Source organism: Podarcis muralis, chromosome 6, assembly GCF_964188315.1.
Source record: "Podarcis muralis chromosome 6, rPodMur119.hap1.1, whole genome shotgun sequence".
Taxonomy (NCBI): Eukaryota; Metazoa; Chordata; class Lepidosauria; order Squamata; family Lacertidae; genus Podarcis; species Podarcis muralis.
In genome coordinates, this window is record NC_135660.1 from 61,256,642 (window position 1) to 61,279,957 (window position 23,316).

The 23,316-nt window shown below is 40.7% G+C and overlaps 1 protein-coding gene across 1 annotated transcript in view; it reads right to left on the reverse strand.

Moving 5' to 3' along the window:
* CFAP46 (cilia and flagella associated protein 46) overlaps positions 1-22,750 on the reverse strand; it is an 86,065-nt gene extending 63,315 nt beyond the window's left edge. Inside the window, exons 1-17 of the mRNA XM_077930405.1 lie at positions 22,633-22,750; positions 21,212-21,292; positions 19,730-19,854; positions 19,504-19,635; positions 19,021-19,085; positions 17,776-17,940; positions 14,808-14,931; positions 12,898-12,992; positions 11,739-11,840; positions 10,784-10,883; positions 9,371-9,469; positions 8,491-8,681; positions 7,594-7,822; positions 6,473-6,593; positions 2,039-2,162; positions 1,219-1,346; positions 166-311 (exon numbers count right to left, since the gene is read on the reverse strand). Coding sequence (XP_077786531.1) covers positions 166-311; positions 1,219-1,346; positions 2,039-2,162; positions 6,473-6,593; positions 7,594-7,822; positions 8,491-8,681; positions 9,371-9,469; positions 10,784-10,883; positions 11,739-11,840; positions 12,898-12,992; positions 14,808-14,931; positions 17,776-17,940; positions 19,021-19,085; positions 19,504-19,635; positions 19,730-19,854; positions 21,212-21,260 — 1,995 coding nt within the window. The 5' untranslated portion in view covers positions 21,261-21,292; positions 22,633-22,750. The remainder of the gene's footprint in view (positions 1-165; positions 312-1,218; positions 1,347-2,038; positions 2,163-6,472; positions 6,594-7,593; positions 7,823-8,490; positions 8,682-9,370; positions 9,470-10,783; positions 10,884-11,738; positions 11,841-12,897; positions 12,993-14,807; positions 14,932-17,775; positions 17,941-19,020; positions 19,086-19,503; positions 19,636-19,729; positions 19,855-21,211; positions 21,293-22,632) is intronic.
* Positions 22,751-23,316: the final 566 nt, after the last annotated feature.

Below are 23,316 nucleotides of genomic sequence, written 5' to 3' on the forward strand. Positions count from 1 at the left end.
AATTGTTTTGTGCTATACATTTTTATGGCCCTTTCTCTCGTAAATAAGCAGCCATCAGTAGCCAGCTTGCATAAGTGGCTATCACTGCCTTATTAGCATTGCATATATGAAACCAAGGGCAGAAAGAAAGACATAATTATTTTGATCGCTGTACAATTTACTAACCTCTGCATTAATGAATCTTACTTCTGCTAAAGTTCTTAATAAATCTCTTTCTAAAGAGAAGCATTTGGTGGGTGAAGGTAATTCTCTTTGCACACTTGCTTCCTGTTCCTCATCTGCCGTAATAATACTTGCTTTTTTCTTGAATACTAGGAAAAAGAAATAATGTGCATTATTTTAACAACTTTTGTATGCAGGCATGTGTTTACGTAAACTTTTAAAATGATAAGGCCCTCCTTTCCAGTTTTAAATTTGTCCCCCCCCCCATTAACCATGCAATCTAAATTTCCTTTGAGTTCTTGGTTGTTAGAAATACCATGCAGACATACACTATCCTTACATTACATTCTGTAGCTGTTGGGGTACAATTTAAGTACAGATACAGATTACAATATGGTTGCTATGACCTGAAATGACAAATTCTGGTATCTGAGGCATGGGAGCAAATACTTCCGGCTCAGGGTGCAGGGTCCAAAGAAAGCATGCAGGTGAAGGGAGCAGCTGAACTTCCAAGAGGGAGGGAGGGAGAGACAAGGAACATTTGGTAGATCTAGGGCTGACCCTGTGGGTTTCAGCAGGTCTACAGGTAGAGTCTAGCACAAAATCTATTTACCACTAATGTTATCCATATCTAAATTTCTGTAGCCGATGCCACTAACACACACATCCCAATTCCAGGGGCTGATCTGGCCCTCAATCTCCTCCCCCCCCCCGGACACCCAAGACCCCACTAATGTTGACAGCATCAGCAAAATTAATTACTAAATTAAAAATGACACAGCTCTGGGGGTAGAAGAAGCCCATTTGATAAGCAGAGAGAAGGTGATAATTCCCTTTCCAGATTATCTACATTCGGACCTTGAGCCAAAAAAAGGGGAGCCATTCTGCTCATTCTGGCTCACTGTTATATCAAATGTGGGAATTGATTTGCCCAAATGCCCCTTTGAGGACTTGAACAGGTCAGAAACAGGTTTCTGCTTAAAAAAGGAAAAAAAAACACATTTGCATTTTCTTGATGCCACCTGACAAAATATTATGCGTAATACACTGACTTACACTTCTTGCGTTTTGACACCTTCGCTTGATTGTCATCATACAAGAGGCAGAATCTACACGCAGCCCGACACACATCCCACACACATTGTTTCCGTGCTGTTTTTGCGATTTCTGACCAAAGTCTGATTCTGCACCAATGAAAACAGAGGTCAGCAAACTTTTCCAGCAGGGGGCTCAGACTATATTTTTTGGGGGGGGAAATGAGCAAATTTCTATGCCCCACAAATAACCCAGAGATGCATTTTAAATAAAAGCACACATTCTACTCATGTAAAAACACCAGGCAGGCCCCACAAATAACCCAGAGATGCATTTTAAATAAAAGGACGCATTCTACTCATGTAAAAACACTCTGATTCCCGGACCATCTGCGGGCCGGATTGAGAAGGCGATTGGGCCAGATCCGGCCCCCGGGCCTTAGTTTGCCTACCCATGAATTAAAAGATCCAAATAAATTTTCAACAACAACAAAAGCCCTAGGAAAAAAGACTGCACAAACAAATGCAGGAATACATACTCATTTATAGGACGCGGAAACTTAGTCCTAAAAAAGATGAAGAGTGTTCCCCTAGCCACAATGACATTTGAACACAATCCATCCCAAACTAAGCACTACTGTTTTCAAAGGGAGAATTAAGCATGAGAATGATCAAATCAGGATAGTCTGTCCTTATTAGAATGAAGGAGTTCTGTGTACTCAGATACAGACAGTATTTCCTGATTTGATTATTGACTTGTGGCTGTAGCAAGCAGAGACACAGTCCCCAATTCAAAGACTTTACAATAAAAAAAATCAAACAAAAAGATTTCTCATTGTTACCTCTCTTTATCATTTTCGCGTCCTATTCTCTTCAAATGCCCATCTGCTTTCTCCACATTTCTGGAGTGATGCTCTGCTTTTGCACAGAGATAGCCAATTGGACCCTTACTTTTACTTGAAGCAACTAATAGAAAAGGAGAAAAATGCAGACTCATGATATTCCTACCACAGTAATTTCAAAATCTGAATACTAGGATGATTTAGCCACTGAATGAACAACTGCAGGATAAACATACTATAAATGCTATCTGACTAATTCAACAACAGCAAACCAGTTCAGACATGACCCCAATGGCCGAAAGATAAAGATTCCTATGAAAGATATTAAAGCATCTTCAAGTCTTCGACATGCTACTGTTGACTTGAGGAAATATAAACCTGGAGGGAAAACATTTTATAACACATCCTATCCGCATAATGTATGCTAATGTAACATTAACACTGTTTTTCCATAGAAGCTGACACTGCAGTGTGTTAAAGCAAACAAACCCTGGGTTTTAAACTAACAAAAGACAGACAAATAGGAAAAGAGGAGGGGAAGTAGTTACAATCCCCCCCAAAATTGACAAAGAAAGGAAGTTATACTGACAGAGACAACAGGAAAATGAACTGAGCCCTCAGGTATAAAATGACTCAAGCAATACCAATATGTCAAACAAGGATTATTTTAGTAGTGTAATGACAAAGTAGTCATGGTTTTATAAGCATACTACATAAGGCTTTCCTACAAATGTAACAAGGTTGGCAATAAATAACATCCCATTATCGTCCTTGAAAAAGCTTTAATATGGCCCTCAAGCAATAACTCTAAATAATAATACATGAACATAGAATTTTTATTTTTAAAATATTTCTGGACCAGGAGGCATCATGGAACTGATAGTATTTACTAGAATTCTTTTAACACAATCCTACACTCACCTTCTGAGAAGAAATTCCACTTCAGTCACTGAGCTTCATTCTCAGACAAGTGAACATAGAATTGTATCCCTTACTGATAATCTTTGAAAATTTTAATATGTTTTGCATCAATGGACACACATTATCATATCATATCATATCATATCATATCATATCATATCATATCATATCACATCATAACATATCATATCATATATTAAGAAGTACACATTCTTAATGCAGAAGTTGTAATTTCAAAACATACCTATCATCTCCTTTCAATTGATACTTTATGTAAAGTGCCTAAGCATTTGTTTGTTTATTTATTAAAGTTAAAGCCTCATTCCCGCTATTTGAGGAGTAGTGAAAATAATGCTATGTGAACACTTTACTTAGCATACATATGCTGAGTGAAAAAAACCTTGCAGGATCAGAACAAGAGTGTGTCTAGTCCTACAGTGGCCATGGGAAACTGCATGTTACATTGCACACAGAAACACAGAATTCCTCTCCCAATGTAAAACATACAGCCCTCTGGATATTTGGGGTGGTGCAGGTGCTCTACAAAAGATCCCAAGTTTTTCCTCCTGCACCAGCATAAATATGAATGTTCACAGAGAAGGCCTTGGTTGTGAGACGACTAGGGGCAGAAAATTTCCAGAATTTTTTTCTTGAGAAAGTAGCTCAAGGAACTTAAGGAGGCAGGAACTTATTTTAACTATAAACTGAATTCTTCTCAGACAGCCGTAATCTCTACAGTGGTACCTCGGGTTAAGTACTTAATTCGTTCCGGAGGTCCGTTCTTAACCTGAAACTGTTCTTAACCTGAAGCACCACTTTAGCTAATGGGGCCTCCTGCTGCTGCCACACTGCCAGAGCACAATTTCTGTTCTTATCCTGAAGCAAAGTTCTTAACCTGAAGCACTATTTCTGGGTTAGCAGAGTGTGTAACCTGAAGCATATGTAACCTGAAGCATATGTAACCTGAGGTATCACTGTATTTGCTGATTATTGTGAACAACTCAATGGGAGCACAGAGAAATCCTAGCAAGTCAAAAGTCTGGCCTGTTTATGGCACCAGGAAGTACCCAAACAAAACAAACTTCCTTACAGGGAAAAGACCCACTGCTTTCAATAAAATTCATTCAAATAAATTGTCTCACATTGATGTACTTTTGATTTAAATCTACTTAACAGTGGCTGTCTGGCACTGAATATGAAGAGGCTCTATTTTGCCTTGGTCAGGCCACACCTGGAGTACTGTTCCAGTTCTGGGCACCACAATTTAAGAAGGATATTGATCAGCTGGAATGTGTGCAGAGGACAGTGACCAAGATGATCAAGGGTCTGGAAACCAAGCCTTATAAGGACTGGTTGAGAGATATGGATATGTTTAGCCTGGAGAAGAGCAGATTGAGAGGGGATACAACAGCCATCTTTGAATATCTGAAGGGCTATATAACACGGAAGATGGAACACACTTGTTTTCTGCTGTTCCAGATGGTAGGACCAAAACCAGTGGATCCAAATTACAAGAAAGGAGATTCCAACTAAACATCAGGAAGAACCTTCTGATGGTAAGAGCTGTTTGACAGTGGAACAGACTACCTCAGAAGGCTATGGACTTTCCTTCATTGGATATTTTGAAAGAGAGGATGGATGACCATCTGTCAGAGATTCTTTAGCTGTGAATCCTGCATTGCAAGGGGGGGGGGGTTCAACAAGATGACCCCTGGGGTCCCTTCCAACTCTATGAATCTATGAAAGAGCAAGAAGTCAGGCAGGTCACCATAAGGTATACAACACTTAAACTTATATGTTTTAAAGGAAGCTGGTTGTTTAGAAAGGCAGTAAGTGTTCTGCTATGGGACGCGGGTGGAGCTGTGGGTAAAACCTCAGCGCCTAGGACTTGCCGATCTCATGGTCGGCGGTTCGAATCCCCGCGGTGGAGTGAGCTCCCGTCGTTCGGTCCCAGCTCCTGCCCACCTAGCAGTTCGAAAGCACCCTTAAGTGCAAGTAGATAAATAGGTACCGCTTTATAGCGGGAAGGTAAATGGCGTCTCCGTGTGCTGCTCTGGTGCCGGTTCGCCAGAGCAGCTTCGTCACACTGGCCACGTGACCCGGATGTGTCTGCGGACAGCGCTGGCTCCCAGCCTCTAGAGTGAGATGAGCGCACAACCCTAGAGTCTGTCAAGACTGGCCCGTACGGGCAGGGGTACCTTTACCTTTACCTTAAGTGTTCTGCTATGTCATGCCGAAAGTCTTGAGAACCTACATTTTACTGGGAACTGGTGTTTACCTCAATTAAAGCTCATCTTTAATAATTTATGTCAAAAGCCTATTAAATGTTAACTGGAAAGCTTTTGATCACTCAAGACTTTGTCTGAGGGATCACAGTTTTCGCTTCAGGACTGAATTACTAAAAACAGCTTATATGGATTATTTCAAAAAAACAGCCTTGATCCAACATTCAAATTTGGCTGGTGTCAGTCTTAAGATATTTTCATATCTGAGTAGAAAAATTAAAATGTAATTTCCTTAGTCTGGAATAGAGCTGATGTGTTCAATCAATGAGAGGTTAGAGGCAGGAGAATGGCAACCACTCTGGGATTTGTCATCCCAAATGGACTGCCTCACATTGTTGTAAAGCTCATTTCCCCCTGAAGATGGAGATATGAAGACTATTAAAGTCACATTTCCCCAGCAGCTCAAAGTTAGGCCTTTGCCCTTGTTATCCTTACAAGAACATAATTTAGGCTAAGAGCGTGACTGGCCCAGGGTCATGTTTGAGTAGAGTTTGAACTCAAGTTTCTTTGGTCCTGACAATCTATCTACTACTTGGGTTTCCAGCAGTTTTCGGACTACAACTCTCATCATCCTCAGCTAGCAGGGCCAGTGCTTAGGGATGATGGGAATTGTAGCCCAAAAACAGAGACCCAGGTTTGGGAAACTACTACCTCATGCAACACAACACACCTGTTAAGATGGTATGAGTATCATCATATTATCCACTGCAATTTTACCTTGTATCTCCCCCTAACATTCACGTTAAATAATAATCAAATTGAATGCACACCCCAGCCCAGCAGAAGGTGAAGCCAAATAGGATTTGTGGATAGGAAGCCAAAGGAGGTCTTTTTCTATATAGGGGTGAAGCATGGCCAGCAGTGTGAAATGTAGTCAACTGGTAAATATAGATACTTGTTCTTACTGCTAAAGTGAAGGAGCTACTGAATTTCCATTTTGAAGTTCACTAGAAACCCTCTCAATGTGAGTTGAGCTGAAGCACGTAAAATGATACTTGTGCTAGTTACACACTCTGCTTGCCAGAGGCGAGGACCTGCCATGAATAAAGGTTAGGAAGGGTAGGAAACAGCCACTACAATGAATGGAGCGCTTATAGATGCAGAATCCACAAAGTTTACACATTTCATTAAACTCTACTCCTCCCGGCTCTATATTTGACAGCTGAAATCCAATTCTTAGGTTAGGAAAATATCATCAACACAAGCTTCATCAGATAGATTATAATACCTTTAACTTCATTTTCACTATCAAGGACAATCTGAAATGCCTCGGGAGCGAGTGCATGGCCAGCATTCACCAACAGAGACCGTTTTTTCCTCACGCTAGCCTTTTGAGTCCCTTTTTTAGCCTAAACAAAGGAAATCATTTGTTATTACACAGGTAGGAGCAACAATAACTGCGGGAGGCAGTGGAAGACAGGAGTGCCTGGCATGCTCTGGTCCATGGGGTCACGAAGAGTCGGACACGACTAAACGACTAAACAACAACAACAGGAGCAACAATAAAATGTGGTGGTGTATCCCCATCCCCTGAGAGATGTCAGCCACCCTCCCCTCCAAAATACATTGTTCCATTGTCCCTTCCCTCAGTTTTCTTTTCCGGCTGACACTGATTCACTCCTCAGTGAATTGTTTGTGGGTAGGAGAGCGGATTTCCTCTTAGGGTTACTTTAAAACATATTTGTTTTTGTCTGAAAACTTTAGCATTCCCCTCAGCATACTGATACCTCCCCCTCTTGGCATTCACCACCAGCAATTTGACAGAGGCTCACAAACCCCTATTTTATAAATGCAACTGCTACATTTATTATGTATGCTTTTTCTGGGGCCTCTTTTAAACATTATCTCTCTTCACACCCATTCTCACTCCGGGATTCATGCCAGAGAGACTACATTAGTGTCTTATGTGGCTTCGGATATTATGATTTTCTATATTATTTTGCATTTCAATTGCATTTTTCTCATTTATTGTAAGCCACCCAGAGTACATTAATGTTATGTGAAAACATACAAATGGATAAAATAAAATAATCATGGCTCTTTACTGTTAATTAAGATTTCTGGAAAATCCTAAAAAGTGTTAAAATTATAATAATTGATGAGAGTGAGGAAATACAAACTAAATTTATTCATTTAGCATCTATCTCCCAAAATATACATTGGGCATAACCCTTTATTTTAATATCTTCAATAGGTTGCTTTGTGATGAAGAACGATCAGCTACTTATCTCAGTCAAATCTGCATCTGCTTTTTATTTGTTTTATACACACAGAGAGGGACATGAGTATCTAGTTTATAGATAGATTATATTATTACTGATATACTTGAATAACTTCACCAGCAGTTACCTGTTCAATCATCAAGCTTGCTTGGTCTTCTAGACGCTCCAGGGGCTGGTATAACATTGTATTTAAGCTAAGCCGATTGAATGCCATTTTAAGGTATTCATGATACAGCCCCTTGTTATCAAGATAAATTGCCTTCTGCAAATGTTCCATGGCAGCCTCTATTCTGTCTCCATTTTCTTCAATGCGGGCAATTTCCATATGAACTTGGCAACGTAACAAAATCAACATGCTAGAAAACATAACCATATTCAATAAAACTATGAAGAGGTGTTTTCTCCTTATGCGATGCATCTATATTGCAATAATGATTTATTTGGATGAAAAAACCTTTCCCTTTTCCACTTGCAGTAAGTCTGGCAAAGAGAGAGTCATATAAATATGTATAATGATCATAAGTGGCTCTTGAAGGGCAACGACAGAACAATTTTCAAAGGATTCATGTATATGACTTAATCTACAGCATAAAATATTATCTTACAGTGAAATACCTGTGGAGTTATTATAGTCACATAGGAAGGCTAGAACACTGAGAAGCTTTAGCTCAGTGGTAAAGTCATGGGTTGTTTGTATATGCGCCAGATATCTGGTTAAAAGCACCTCTATAGAAAGACTGGGAAAAATTGCTGCCTGGAGAGCTCATTGTGATAAGCCAATAGTCTGACTCAGTAAAAAGCAGCTCCTTGATACATCAGAAGTTCATACAAAGGGTATCAGATCCCATAAAACAGGCTTCCTCAAACTCGGCCCTCCAGATGTTTTTGGCCTACAACTCCCATGATCCCCAGCTAACAGGACCAATGGTCAGGGATGATGGGAAGTGTAGTCTCAAAACATCTGGAGGGCCGAGTTTGAGGAAGCCTGCCATAGAACAACAAACACATATCAAAACCCACTTACCTGTCAATTTTCTCTAGGATTTCAGCAATAGCTAGCAATGGTCTTCGGACATGCTGTTGCAAGTTGTGCTGCAGTAATGGTAAGCAGGTATTCCACAGGGTAGCACATACTGCCTGAATAACATTAGGGTCCTTCAGTCGAATGGCACGATTCAAAATTAGGTCCAGTTTCTGTATTGTTTTTAGCTGAGCCTACAAGTATAAAAATACACTTTGCATTGATTATAGAAACAATGTTTCCTGAACTTAATCTGCAGACTAGAGGAAAGTCTGGACAGCATGTTGATAGCATCTCCCAAGAACAAAAACTGTTTTCCCATTCATAATTTGCACCATCTTATTGGTAGTGGATGCTTACCCCTTTCTGAGTGGGCGCCTGTCAAGGTCCCTTGCACTTGGCCGCCTTCCCCAGGCAGTAAGAACAGAGTGCACATGGTCAGGTGGCCGTTAGGGGATTTCCCCCTGGCCGCAGAGATGTCTGGCTCGAACTCCCGCTGGCTGCTTCATCTCAAATGGGCCAATCAGTGGCCTCTCCTGGGGGGGGGGGGTGCCTCACAGGCTGAGAGTGCATTGGCTGCATGCATGTCCTCACAGGAGGAGTTATAAAAGCCGGCAGCACTGTCCTGCAGTAGTCATATACTGATTTATGAGGCATAGAACATGAGTTACAGAAATCTGTCTTGCAATTTTCTATGACAAGTTATTGACCAGCAGACCACTCTGTTTCCTCCAGCTTGGGCACACTTCCCTATCTTTCCTCTGTAACTATGTTTCATGATTTGGGGAAAAGACACAGAAGGAAAGTGGGGGGGGGGACCCAAATCCTATGTGGAAGGGGGAGATTTCTCTACAAAGCAGTGTCAATTAAGGAACAAACATACCTCAACAACACTTTTAGCATAAGTTGCAATTCTAGGCCCAAGTTTCTGGACTTCGCAATCGCATTCCAAGCAGTCCAATTCAATTTCTCTTGCTGGATCCTATTAATATAAGCATATTTTTCACCCAGATATGCACATGCTCGTGATTAATTTCTGATGCAGCCCGATGTTTCATTACAGTGTTGCGCATTTGTGCTTGTAGACCTAGGGTGCTACAAGCACTCGTCAGTGTCATGCAACTTCTAGAAGCACAGCTGTCTTTGTCTGCTGCAGTAAATGCCACAAAGAGGCTTGTTGCACCTTAAAAACAAACTGATCCATTATAGCATAAGCTTTCATGGACTAGAATCTACTTTATCAGATGCACAAAGCGTTATCTTCAGTTGGAATTGTTTCTGCCTTATACACACAATTATAGTACATGCATTGTGGCGGAGCCATCCTTCTGACACTGGTATTGTTGCTATTTACCTGGGCAGGGCAAGGGAAGGTGAGGGTTGAGTGGCAGAGGACACTTGGGTTGGACTATTGTGCAGATAGATAATTTCAGACTGCCATCTAATTTGCTGCTACATCCCTGCAATCTTAAAGAGCCTTTGATCTGTGATGATGTTGTATGATAACAAGGATGTGGGCATCTCCCTGTGCTGATATGTATTATCGGTGTATCAATACTTAACGTTTAATATAAACAGTGCAAAGGGGATAGGTTAAGAATCTACAAGAATAAGGGGATGTCCCCCTTTCCACCCTCTATAGTATCAGCACCATGGGCTTTGCGGGGAGGTAAGAACATACTGTTTGTTGTGGCTAAATAGAATTATCTTGTATGATAGGAGTTGTGAGAATTAACCACATTGGAATGTATCCAGCTAAGTTATGTTCAGAGTTGTTGTTTAGTCATTTAGTCGTGTCTGTCTCTTCGTGACCCCATGGACCAGAGCACACCAGGCACTCCTGTCTTCCACTGCCTCCCACAGTTTGGTCAAACTCATGTTAGTAACTTTGAGAACACTGTCCAACCATCTCGTGTTCAGAGTAGACTCACTGAAATTAACAAGTCCATTAATTTGGTCTACTCAGAGCATAACTTAGTTGGAAACAACCCATCATTTCCATCACAAACACAGCTGAGGATAATGGCCCACTGGGTCAAACAGGATAGCCAGTCCTTGCAAAACTTTCTCAATTTTAAATATGTAGATATACAGCAAAATACTAATTTATTTCCAATGATACATTCTCTCCTTACTTTTTGCAATTAATTATTCTTTAGAGAGCAATGACTTTAATTGTCTCTGATAATAGCTCTAGGACTGGAATCTTTTTCTCTTTGTTCAGCTTGACACTCATACAAGAATAAAAAATAATGATAAAACAAAGTAATTCAAAAAAGAATTTCCTGACACTCACGGTAATCTTATATTTGAACAGGTCACTTAAACATAAAGACGCAATAGGTATACAATTTAGTTTCAAGCAAAGTCGAGCCAATTCCAGCAGCAAGGAAATTCTGGAAAAGTAGAAAATAAAACCAATTGGGATAGAAGTAGTGTTGGCAAAGAAATCACTTATTGCTTATTTATTACTATAAACCTAAAATGACAGTACGTTAAAATCTGGCATCAAATACCCAGCCCAGGGAAATCTCTTAAATTTCGAAAAAGCACAATCCCACCTCCAAACAAATTATCTGAGAAAGGGAGAAAATGGACATGTAGCCCAGCAAGCCAGTTACCAGAGTCAGTTGTTCAAAAGGGAGTGAATGGATGCTGCAATATGAAACAAGAGGTTAAGAAGAGAGCCATGGATAAAACAGCAAACCCCCACCCCAAATACAGTGGAATGAACATAAAGGGAAATGTAATGAATTACTTAAGAAGACTGAACATTTTCCGAAATAATGGGAGCAGAGTTCCCAATTGGGTTCTAATGTGATCCCTCCATGCACATATGGTTATGCGCAAGGGAAACTCTGCACTTGTTATTTCCATATTCAATTCTCCCTCCCAACCCAGCACTCCAGCTGTGACTTTGTTTGAGCTTGAAGTAAACTCCAAGGTTGGACTTGAGTTGGACAGGGAAGGCTGGAGGGAGGAAAACACAAGCGCACAGGCCTTCCACTATGGGTAATGGCTAGCATATGGCAAGGAGGGAGAGAGATGCATGAAACTCTCATCACCATTGGTGCTGGGAGGGATTGTGCCCCAAGGACAAATTACGAAAGATCTTTGGACCAATAGAGCTTTAATACAGCATGGGAGACACTCTGTCAACTCTTATCTTCTTGGCATGGATGTAAGATAAATAGCAAATTCTTATGTTTTTAAAAAGAGCTTCTAGAGTTTTGCTAACACATGCAACTTACCTATCTTTACGGTTTAATCTCTTTCTGGATCCTTTCAAAATTCCGTATATTGTTTTCAACTCAGTATCAACGTCTTGAGGAATCTCATTTTTATCTAACTGCCTGCAATTATTTTATAATGCAATGATTACTAACAGAAGAACATCTCAAAACCTATTAAACAATCAACCTTTCCCCCTCTAACACAAGCAGGATTTGTGAATACAGTACAGTATTGTTTTTTTAAAAAATTACCTAAAATAAATCAAAAGTCAATTTGACCTGTCTTCTAAGACAATAGGCCTTGGCAAACAAAAGTTACACTCCAAGCAATCTTATTTTTCATAAGAGCATGCCAAATTCCATTCCATTCAGGAAACCAGAAGAGCTGAGTGTGGAGGGAAGGCTCTGAGTGCTTTATTCTTATATGGAGGATCATCACAGTAGCTATCTCAGCAAACATTTATGACTGACCCTCTATAAGACAGATCTGCAGCATGCCACTCATCTGCTCATCTAAGTTGAGTAACAATTCAGGCCAACACCTGAATAACAAGCCACCCAGGACACTGCTGCTGAATGTGCCTGCAACTATTTCACAGAGAGAAAAAGGGATGGGGTTAATTCTGCAAGGCAATTGTTCCATACTTCTATGTTGAACTGCACTAGCAGTTTTTCTTCCACTCATGTCTTTCTGGATTGCAGCCCACCTCTAGAATTTGGGTGGTATCCAAGGCACTTGCTCTATTAGCACAAAGATTTCCATTTGAGCTGCTGAACTCCCTGCCTCCTCTCCCCAGATCTTTTCTGGAAGGTTGAGAGGAAATCCAAAAGATATTTAGAGAGCAAGCAGGAAAAAGAGAGGGTGGCAAAATTCCACTGTGTATCCAAAATTTCCTGTGATGACAGAATGAGTGCACTGAATATTGCCCATATGGTTTAAACAAGAGCTTTCCAAACTGTGTGTCGTGACACATCAGTGTTTAGGTGTGTCATGTGAAAACTCCTCACGCTCCTCCTGGGTCTGGAAAAGGGCTAGCTTAACTTCCAGTTTGCTAGTAAAACTGAATTACTGTGTCGTGAAATGATGCATGTATCAAAAGTGTGTCACCAGCATAAAAAGTTTGGAAAGCTCTGGTTTAAACAATTGAGATTCTCATCTACGTTAACTAATACTTACAACTTGATTGTTTGGATTTTATAAATAATGTTCAGATTGGCAGAACTTTCCACTTCATCTTCTATATCTAAAGCTTCCATTAGTTTGTAACGCACCTAGAAGCAATTATAAAAGTTATATCAGCATTTAAAGCAAGGAGCAAGTCAAGAAAGATTAAAATTCTTCACAACATTTTCCTGCAGGTTTAAGTTTGCAAACGATGCCATTGTCTGACATTACCACATCAGGATCCTTAGTCTCACCAAAGACCTGAGCAACCTTAGCAGTCATGGAAGAAAAGGAGAGAAACAGGAAGCAGACCGTAGGAATAAATGGACAGGTCTCAGTAGAGGGATGTAGAAAGTGGATTCCCCAAGGATCAGCATCGGGACCTGTGCTTTTTCACTTCCTCACAAATGACTTAGAGTTAAGGGTTAACTGTGAGATAATCAAGTTTGCTGAAGATACCAAACTGTTCAGGGTGCTTAAAAGGAAGAGGCATGTGAAGAGCTTTGAAAGGATTTCTCCAAACTGGGAGAATGGGCAGTAAAATGGCAAATGCAGTGTAAGAAAGTGTAAAATGGTGCATGTTGGTCACGGGCTGTGGGACTGATCCAGAAGAAACTTCTTACGTTTGAACATTAAGTCCTATACATTTATAAAGGCTTCACTTGGAACACAAAGCTCCCTTCCAGATGGGCTTCCAAAGTGTAGGATGCTTCTCTCCACTAAAGTGAACAAGGCGAATGACCTCAATTCTGGATTGTGAAACTAGCAACTAAACATTAAGCAATGGGTGCAAATGTGAACTTACTGAATAATCTGCTATGCTACAGAGTTTTAATTCAATCTTTCTTCTGCTTATTTTGCCTATTCCAAAATGAAGCTTTATAGCAACAAACTTAAACAACCCATTTTGCTTAATTAGATCATTTTCAACTTCCCTTTCTCATGGACTGCAGATGTACTGGAATGCTCACTTATTATGTGGTTATTACAGAAATGATTGGTGGCACTTCTGAGAGATGTAGCTCACTAGCCATTTTTCAATTGCTTTTGTAGTTTAATACCACTGCTAGGTTGCTTTTCTCAAAGGTACGTTTGAGCAGTGTATAATGCACAACCTGATTTACGTACTTTTATCTTATGGCTTTATTAATATTACATCCATGGGAAATCCAGTACATTTTTCATTTCATGAAATGTTATGCAAGATCCATTTCCCATTACCCCAAGATTGATCATGTGGAAGGAAACAAAAAGATGAAAAGAAATGGAACAGAAGGGGCGGGGGGAATCACCAATCATATTAGGCATCAAATGCATACATATTTGATAATGCTCAGTGATCAGATTTAGCTAGTCATTTTTCCTAGGGTGTGTACTACAGTGCAGAACAAACAACTGCAACAGAATTCTACCAGGCTGGTTTACTTTTAGTGGTAGAAAGTTGGGTAACCTGAAATGGCCTTCAGTTTTTAAAAAATGGAGGGGGGAGGCGACAACATTCAACACATTGTCTTAAACTAATCAGGTTTATCTTCTACCTGAAAGAAATAATTTCCTGACCCACTTTGTTTCATAAACCTCTTTCGTCCAATAAACTTTTCTTGTTTGTTTGTTCGACTCCTGCCCGAAACTCTAAATCATTTCGTTTTCCCTCACACAAGTCCCCCACTAGATAATCTGTGGTAAATTGTAGAAATTTGTGCAATGGGTGTACTGTGAGGTGGGTGCACTATATTAATAGGGAGCAGTTAGTGGGAGTGGATCCACCACCTTATTAATTGGTGGTATTAGGTGGTGGGTCTGCTACAGCATGTGGTCCCCAGAGGTTTCCCCAAAGACAATGAAGCCCTTGGGCTGAAAAAATGTCCTCCACCGCTACAATAGGAAACCATATGATTCCTATGTTGATTAACAGAAGTTACCATTATTGAAAATATTTGTTTATATCTCCCTGGAACATATTCTTTAATAAACGCTGCTGCAGTTGATGAAAATTCTATAGCTTCTTGTGTTCTGGAAGCATCCAGGAAACACTCAAGCAACTCTCTGAAACAGAAACAAAATAATGTTTATTGTTAACACAATTGTGCAAGGTGTTTATAAATGAGCAATGTTACAAAATCACTATATCTCATTTGAAAGCTGCAAAAGACCATTCGTTTATTAAGGTGCTCACATCCAAAGGAATGCACAGACATAGAAGCCTATTCTGATTTACCTGCTGCAAGTGTAACCTTTAGCTTCCATTCCAGGCTCCTTTTCAAATTGCTAGCCAACTGAGGCACTCTTGCATTGATAACCATATGAGGTTTTTTTTTATTTCATCTGCATACAAGCTTACAAAATGATACAATCACCATCTTAGAAAAGGCATAGGGTGGGATGAAAGCCTCTTGTAAGATAGCACCTGCCATTAGCAGTTTTGACAGGCCTCCTTATTTAAAATCAACTTTTTTTTTTAATGTTACCCAGTTAATCAGGGGCAGCTTTTTACTCAGTGTTTTTAAAAAGATTAATTCAACCCTGTTCAAAAGTTCCAGACCTGTAAAATGTTTTTTTTTCCTTTTCTGTAAGATACATTTTTTCTCTTTTCAGTAAAATGTATTTTACTTTTTATCCTTCCTTTTATGTTCTAAGAAGCTTTAAAATATATTTTTTTGTCAGTTTGTTTTTCCCCAGCACTACATCGGTCAAATTGCTAACTTAAGTTTCCTTTAGGTAACTGACATTTTTGATAGGTTAGATAGATGCACTTGCACTCAAATCATAATATCTGTGCTTAACATGATTCTCCCCCCCCAAAAAAAAGGGGGGGGGGAGAAGAAGGACTGAGCAAGGAAGCTAACAAGCAGTCTTGATGCACTCCTCCTGTCATCTCAAATCCCCTCAATACTCTAATTTGCTTGCTGATTCTAAAGTTATTCCAGCAGAATACTATATTAACAGTCTATTGTAAATTAAACCCTTTGTTTAATCAATGTTGACAGTAAGGGTGAAAGTCCGATGAATGCAGACAGACTTAAGTTTAGAAACCTGAGGCAGCATTGATTGGCTGGAACTTTTTAGCCAGTTCCATTTCTCTTCTCTTTTATTTTCCTCCAGAGGAAATGTTTTGAGCCTATGAAGAGCCATTACAATCATCTCAGAAATACCATCAGTTTTCTTTCCCTTCCATCAGTCAACACCATGTCCTCCAGTAGTTTCATTTGAAAGAGACAGTAATCTGATTGGCAATAAAAGACCAACAAGTCTCATCCGTTTAGTTCAATGAAAACTGACAAGGACAAAGGCTCCAGTGTGCAGTTGGCATCTCTGCCAAGGCAAAGCATATGTGTGTCAAGAGAAAAAGGAAGCTATGCTACAATCTAGGCATATGGAAGGAAGGAAAAGAAGCCAGAAATCAATCTGAAGTTTGCAAATACACAATGAACCATGATCTCCTGCAATATAATGGACTGCTAGGATTTCCCTAAATTAAAGTAGGAAAGACCATTCTGTAATTTTGCCAAAGACTGGCTACTTCTAGATCAGCAAAAAGCAGGAGGGGGGGAGCTTTAGCTGCTTGTAGTCCTTCGGCGCACAAAATGAAAATGCATTAAAGTATGATCAGTATACTTATTTCTTATTTATTTTGTTATTTATTACATTTCTATTTCGCAAACACCCCAATGCTACAACAATACAATTAAAACATCTAAAATACTCCGTTATGTCAATGTTGGGTAGCGTTGAGGAACGGCGGCATCCTGCTGGTCCCCCAGCCTCTCCAGCTGGGATCCCGACTGATGGGAGACATTGCTGGAGTGTTTGAATCGGACCTGGCCAATAGCGGCTAGGTCAAGGGGCAGGCACTCCTGGGAGTGGGCCTGACTGACTCCCTTGAGGACTTCACTCAGGTCCACTCCCAGAGTATCTAAAGAGTGTCGGGCCTCATACCTGGCACTTTGAATCTCTCTCCCACCCTTGCTATAGTTAGACTGGCTCCTGCCCATCATGGAGGTAGTGTTCGTTTTCAGACTTTACTATGGATTACAATTGTTTGCTGCATTTGGTGCTCAGGAGGAATTTGTTCTTTGGGTCAATTGGCTGACCTGGGGGTTTTGCCTACCTTATAGTAACAACATTAGTGGGTAAGGCATTGGGTAAAAGTCATGGTTTTAAGGCTTTGCCTGCCCCTCCAAGGGAATGGGGTATCCCATTAAAGGGATCCTGGTGGAGGTGCTGCTGTCTGGACACCTAGATGGGGGCTAGGGCCATATCTCTCCTCAAAACTGATTTTTGTGGGAAGTCCCAATTTAATGTATGTCATAGGACTCCCTCGCCACAGATTCGACCCCTGGAAGAATCAACCAGCAGGCGGGCTGGTTGAAATGGTTATACCCAAAGCCTAAGCCTAAGCCATGTACATCTTTAATCAATGAAGTTGTGGCCTAATTTAAACCAAACAATGTTGTCATGAGTGGTCATTTAATGGATGGGGGGAAAGTGGGTTATGGCGTCTTGGCATGTGAGCAACGAAAAGCAAACTTCCAAAACCAACCAGATAAGCTAAGAATCCCAGAGTTTCCAAGAACAATATCTTTCAGCCATCAATCATCTGGGTAAAAATGAATGTTTTTATATTTCCATGTTGTGGGATAGCCTTCCAGCATAAATTCAGCCAGGATCCTTGCTACTAATTTTCAAGAGTCACTTGAAGACCTTTTGATGCTAACAGGCCTATTCAGTTGTTTAAATTTCCTCATTTCTACGATAGTTTTGTATTGCTTTAATGGTATTTTATGTTCTTACTGTATCTGCATATGTTGATATATACCAGCTTGGTATTATATACAAATGAGAGGTTTAGAAGCATTTTATACAGAAAGAAAGAAAGAAACTTCAACTTGCATCATCAGTTCCGCAGTCCAGTCCTTGTCTTGCTCAATGGGATGTTTCAGTGCAGGCACAATCTGATAGAGGCTTGGAATAAGGTAGTGGCGGAACCCAGGCTTAAGAAATGGCCTTACAATCCTCCAGTATATAACGGAAGCATTATGTATCAAAAAATAGTACCTGGAATATAATAGAGTACACATTATGATATTGTGCAGGGATGAAATGGACTTGGGGCTTCTTTGCCCCACTAAGTTTTTTTGCTGTCAACTTCACTGCATCGTCTATTTAATGGGTGGCCAACCTGAGGCAAGTGGCCCATGCAAGGTGGTCTGTGTGACAGACCTGAAATGAACATAAAGCTGGGCGGCTTCCAGCAAATTATTAAAATACAATAGTTCATCAAATATTAAAAGCTTCCCTAAACAGGGCTGCCTTCAGATGTCTTCTAAAAGTTGGATAGTTGTTTATTTCTTTGACATCTGGTGGGAGGGCATTCCACAGGGCAGACACCACTACTGAGAAGGCCGCTCTGCCTGGTTCCCTGTAACTTCACATCTCGCAGTGAGGGAACCGCCGGAAGGCCCTCAAAGCTGGACCTCAGCATCCGGACTGAACATTGGGGGTGGAGACGCTCCTTCAGGTATACTGGGCCGAGGCTGTTTAGGACTGTAAAGGTCAGCACCAATGCTTTGAATTGTGCTCAGAAACGTACTCGGAGCCAATGTAGGTCTTTCAGGACCGGTGTTATGTAGTCTTGGCGGCCATTCCCAGTCACCAGTCTAGCTGCAGCATTCTGGATTAGTTGTAGTTTCCAATGTTTACTCTCTAGGTTTTAATGTTGCCGGTGGCCGTTATGCAGCTTTATTTTCACATAAGCTTCTAATTTCTGCAATTTTCAAGTGACTGAAATCCTCCTTGCTACTCATTTGTATCCTATAGTCATGGACTATTATGTTTAATATAAAAGTAAGGACTAGTAAAGGTATCTTAATTTGGGAGGATGGATCCCATTTGATCGAATACAGACATGATCTTCATTGTTTTGCTGCAACACGTCAGCTCTGAACTAAAATAGCAAATATATTAATCACTGTTTGGGGTGCATTTTTGAAAACTGTGATACAATGATTCAATGCAATCTTCCGCACTGTGATATCATTGTTCTAGCCAAGAACCATAGTTCAGAAATATTGCATGATGGAAACAGAGAAACCCACAAAGAATGCCCCAAATGGAAACCAAATATAAAGGACTTACCTTGCGTTACCTAATGCAAAGTCTACTACTTTCAGCAAATGTACAATGAATTTGTCAAATTGTTCCTAAAACAAAACAATATATATATATATATAAAAAAACTGGGAATGACTCAAAGCCTTTATTACTGACTTAGCATGACTTGTAACGTCTATGCACTCTATTATTTTTTTAAATTTAAAAAAACCCCATCCTATCCAACAACATTTTCTAGTTTCCTGCTTGGCAGGGGGTTGGACTCGATGGCCCTTGTGGTCTATTCCAACTCTATGATTCTATGATTGTAACATAATTTTCTGTATCCTTCAGAAAGGCTTTTCATGGGGTGTAGGGGGGGGATGGAAAATAACTGGTTCCAAAGATTTATTTTTTCTTAGAAGGCAAGTCATACTGTTTACTGTATAACATGGAATTTTGCCTTCACCTGATCACAACGAAAGAACAGCCTTAAAGTCAACACCCAAACTCACAGTACATGCTCACCAAATTATCAGTAGACACAGGGGTATATAATTGGCTCTTGCACAAATATGCTCTACCCAAAAACTGGTTAACTGGAGGTTTTCCTTTAAAATACATTCGTAGACAGTCATCGCTCATGTCCGGAAAACCCATCTAAAATTAAACAGATTTCAGTTTTAAATTAAGATGAACAAACACCTCATAAAGTAAAAAGGGGCGTATTGTTACAAAAGGGGCATATTGTTACCTTATAAGCCTGTTCTGCACACATGACATACAGGTCAAAAGAGAAACTCTCCAAGGCATCAAGGGCTGATTTCCCATCATTCGCTGATTTGATCAATTTGTAAGCACTCTTCAGCGCTTCGACATCTTGAAAATAAAATTTTAATTAGGCAGAAAATAACATAACCATTTCGAACAAATACCTGTTTTATTTTCATAATCTAAACAATCAGACATAGCCAAGCAAAACGCAATCCTATACTCCTCGGTCTCATTAAGTTCAATGGGACTTACTCCCAAGTAAGTATGTATAGGATTGCATCCTAACACAGTAAACAGTTTTGGACTATCAATGTGTATCAGGGCAAATCTGCATGATCATTAACTAGGATTTGTTTTGATCTGATGTTTTCTGTAGTGTCAGTTCCAGCAAAATATAAATGTGATAAAGCAGTTCTCTGCGCAGTTCTCCACAAGCCTTGACTTGAACCAGTGCTATTTTTCTAGAAAATTAGGTGCTGAAACTCATCATGAACCCTTGTTCTCTTATAATGGCAAGGGCGCCCACCTGAGATGTGCTGGAACTGAGTTCTGGCTGAAAAAAAGCCCATATGATTTGCATGCAATAAGTCCCAGTTTCAACTCCTCACATCTATTAAAATATTTCCGAAAGCAGGTCTGTGAAAGATGCTTGTCTGAGACAGTTACTGCCAGTCAGAGTAGACAATGCTGGCTAGAAGGATCAATTGCCTGTTGCAGCATAAGATGCAGCTGCACAGTTCAGGTGTGACTTTCAATGCACCATCTATTGCGGTGTCGCCAATAGTCTAAGGTGTGGCAAATCATTCAGACCGCACCACATGCAAGCCACCAACAAAACATGAGCCAAAACAAAATGAGAAATATTTTTGATCGTGGAAACTGGGTGTCAGTTCCCTAAGAGGAGCAACCATAACATACCACTCTTAAGACTTGCTATTTCTATGCTGCCAGTGGGGGTATACCATAGCTCAGCATGCCTGAAATTGGATTCAGCATACTATGATATCAGGATATTCTGAAATATGTATGCACTCTATATGTAAAATAAATAGACATAAGGCTAGATAGGGCAAAGCACAGTTAGAATAACGGAATCATACAATCATAGAGTTGGAAGGGAACCGAGGGTCATCTAGTCCAACCCCCTGCAATGCAGGAATCCTGCCCACAGCTGTCCCTAGGTGGGCTCAAGCCATCAAATTTCTGGTTAACATCTCTCTCTCTCCCTCCGTCCCCCACTCTCTGTGGCTTTTTATCTAAACAGAAAGAATTGTATTATACATGGGATTTTATTACACAGCGATAGCAGCAATCCTATGCACATTTACCTAGGAATGCCCCAATCTGTATTTAGGAGTATCTGTATCTATGGAGAGAGTACCTAGTCTATTTGAGTATGTGGAAAAGAAAGAGTCAACATTATACATCTTTTAAAAAGAGAAAGATGGTTAGTAACATTTACCTAGATGTCTCTCAGCATCTGACAGGTGCTGCCTGATTGCTATCTCCATATCTTCTTAGCTGTAACTTTGCCCTAAATCTGCTAGCAGGAAAGTAATTAAACAAAACAATATTAAATATAAACAAGTTTTTAAAATGTTGACAGCAACGAACACAAACTTCTAAAAAGTTTTACATTTTGGTTGCCTGTTTCATAACTTTTCCACATTCACTCTTTCACCCACTCTATAGGAGACCACAATAACTATGGCTCCAATCCTACATACACATATGAAAGTACATCACATTACAATGCAATCCTATACATGCTTACCCAAAAGTAAGTCCTACTTAGTGCAATGGGTCTTACTCCCAAGTGAGTGATTTTTGGATTGCAGCCTTTGTAGTTAACATGAGATCAGGCCACAAGGCTGCACATTCACATTTACTCAAGAGTAAGCCCACTGATGGGACACAGGTGGCGCTGTGGTCTAAACCACTGAGCCTCTTAGGCTTGCCAATCAGAAGGTCAGCAGTTTGAATCCCCGCGACGGAGTGAGCTCCAGTTGTGAGATCCCTGCTCCTGCCAGCCTAGCAGTTTGAAAGCACATCAAAGTGCAAGTAGATAAATAGGTACCACTGCAGTGGGAAGGTAAACGGCGTTTCCGTGCGCTGCTCTGGTTTTGGTGTTCCGTTGCGCCAGAAGCAGCTTAGTCATGCCGGCCACATGACCTGGAAAAATTGTCTGCGGACAAACGCCGGCTCCCTCCCTTGGGCTAGTCACACTTCTTTGAAGTCTCTCAGCCCCACTCACCTCACAGAGTGTTTGTTGTGGGGGAGGAAGGGAAAGGAGAATGTTAGCCGCTTTGAGACTCCTTAAAGGGAGTGAAAGGCGGGATATCAAATCCAAACTCTTCTTCTTCTTCCCTCGGCCTGTAAAGTGAGATGAGCGCCGTAACCCCAGAGTTGTCTGTGACTGGACTTAACTGTCAGGGGTCCTTTACCTTTACCATTTTAAGCCCACTGATAGATGCAAAGGACTAGGTCTGCTTTGAAAACTTGCAAAAACAAAAGTGCCATGGTACTGAAGACATTTGTAAGCTTCCTAAACTCAAAGCTGTTTGCATTGCTGGTGTCATTTTTTCATTAAAAAAGCACAACTGCAACCATTCATAATTCAACAAAAGCAGCTTAGCAATGAAAAATTTGTGTATATATATATATATATATATATATATATATATATAATTGCTATACACACACACACACACAAACACGCACATTGCAATATATAATATATATGTATGTATATGTGTGTGTATACAGTATATGTATGTGTGTGTATTATTGCTACACACACACACACACACACACACACACACACACACACACACACTGCTATATATATATGGACGATTCTTTCCCCCCGGTTTCACTACCAACCTGGTTTCCCTCCTGCCTCGCCCTCCGCCTGCTAACATGCTATTGCCCCTCTGGAACCCCAGGAGCAACTTCAAGCCCGCCGCTCTTCCGCGTCCCTCGGTCTCCTAGTAACGTGCCACCTGCAACCGAGTCACTCTCATGCCCGCCCACTGCCCTACGGGTCCCTGCGCAAGTCACAATTCCCTCGCAAGCGCAACGTTCCCCCCCCCCCCCCCCATGGCCCGCGACGCTAGTAGGCAGAGCCGTGCTTCTTCCATTGCCTGAATGGGAAGTTGCCGCGTTCTCATAGAATAAAGCAGAGCGGGAAGCGGGGGAAGAGGAGCAGGAAGGAAGAAGAAAACAAAACAAAAATAACGGGGAGGAATCCAACCTGAAACAAAAGGGAAGTCCCCGCACTTCCCAAATCAAGCTTATTTCGTGTGAAGCGCTCTTGAGTTTCTGTAGCGCTGCCTGTGCAAATTCGAATTTGTGTGTGATGTGTCCATATTGCAGATTGGAGGATCGCACGGATGCTGGTGGTGGGACTAGTGTCACCGTCCCTGCGTAATCTACTGCTGCACCTTTATTTATTCATCCAGTGTTGCACCTTTATTATGTAATCCAGTGTTGCTCGGGGTCAGGCAAAGGCTGAGAGAAAGAAGCAAAGAACAAACTAGGAAGGTGGCCCAGTGCTAGTATTAGAGG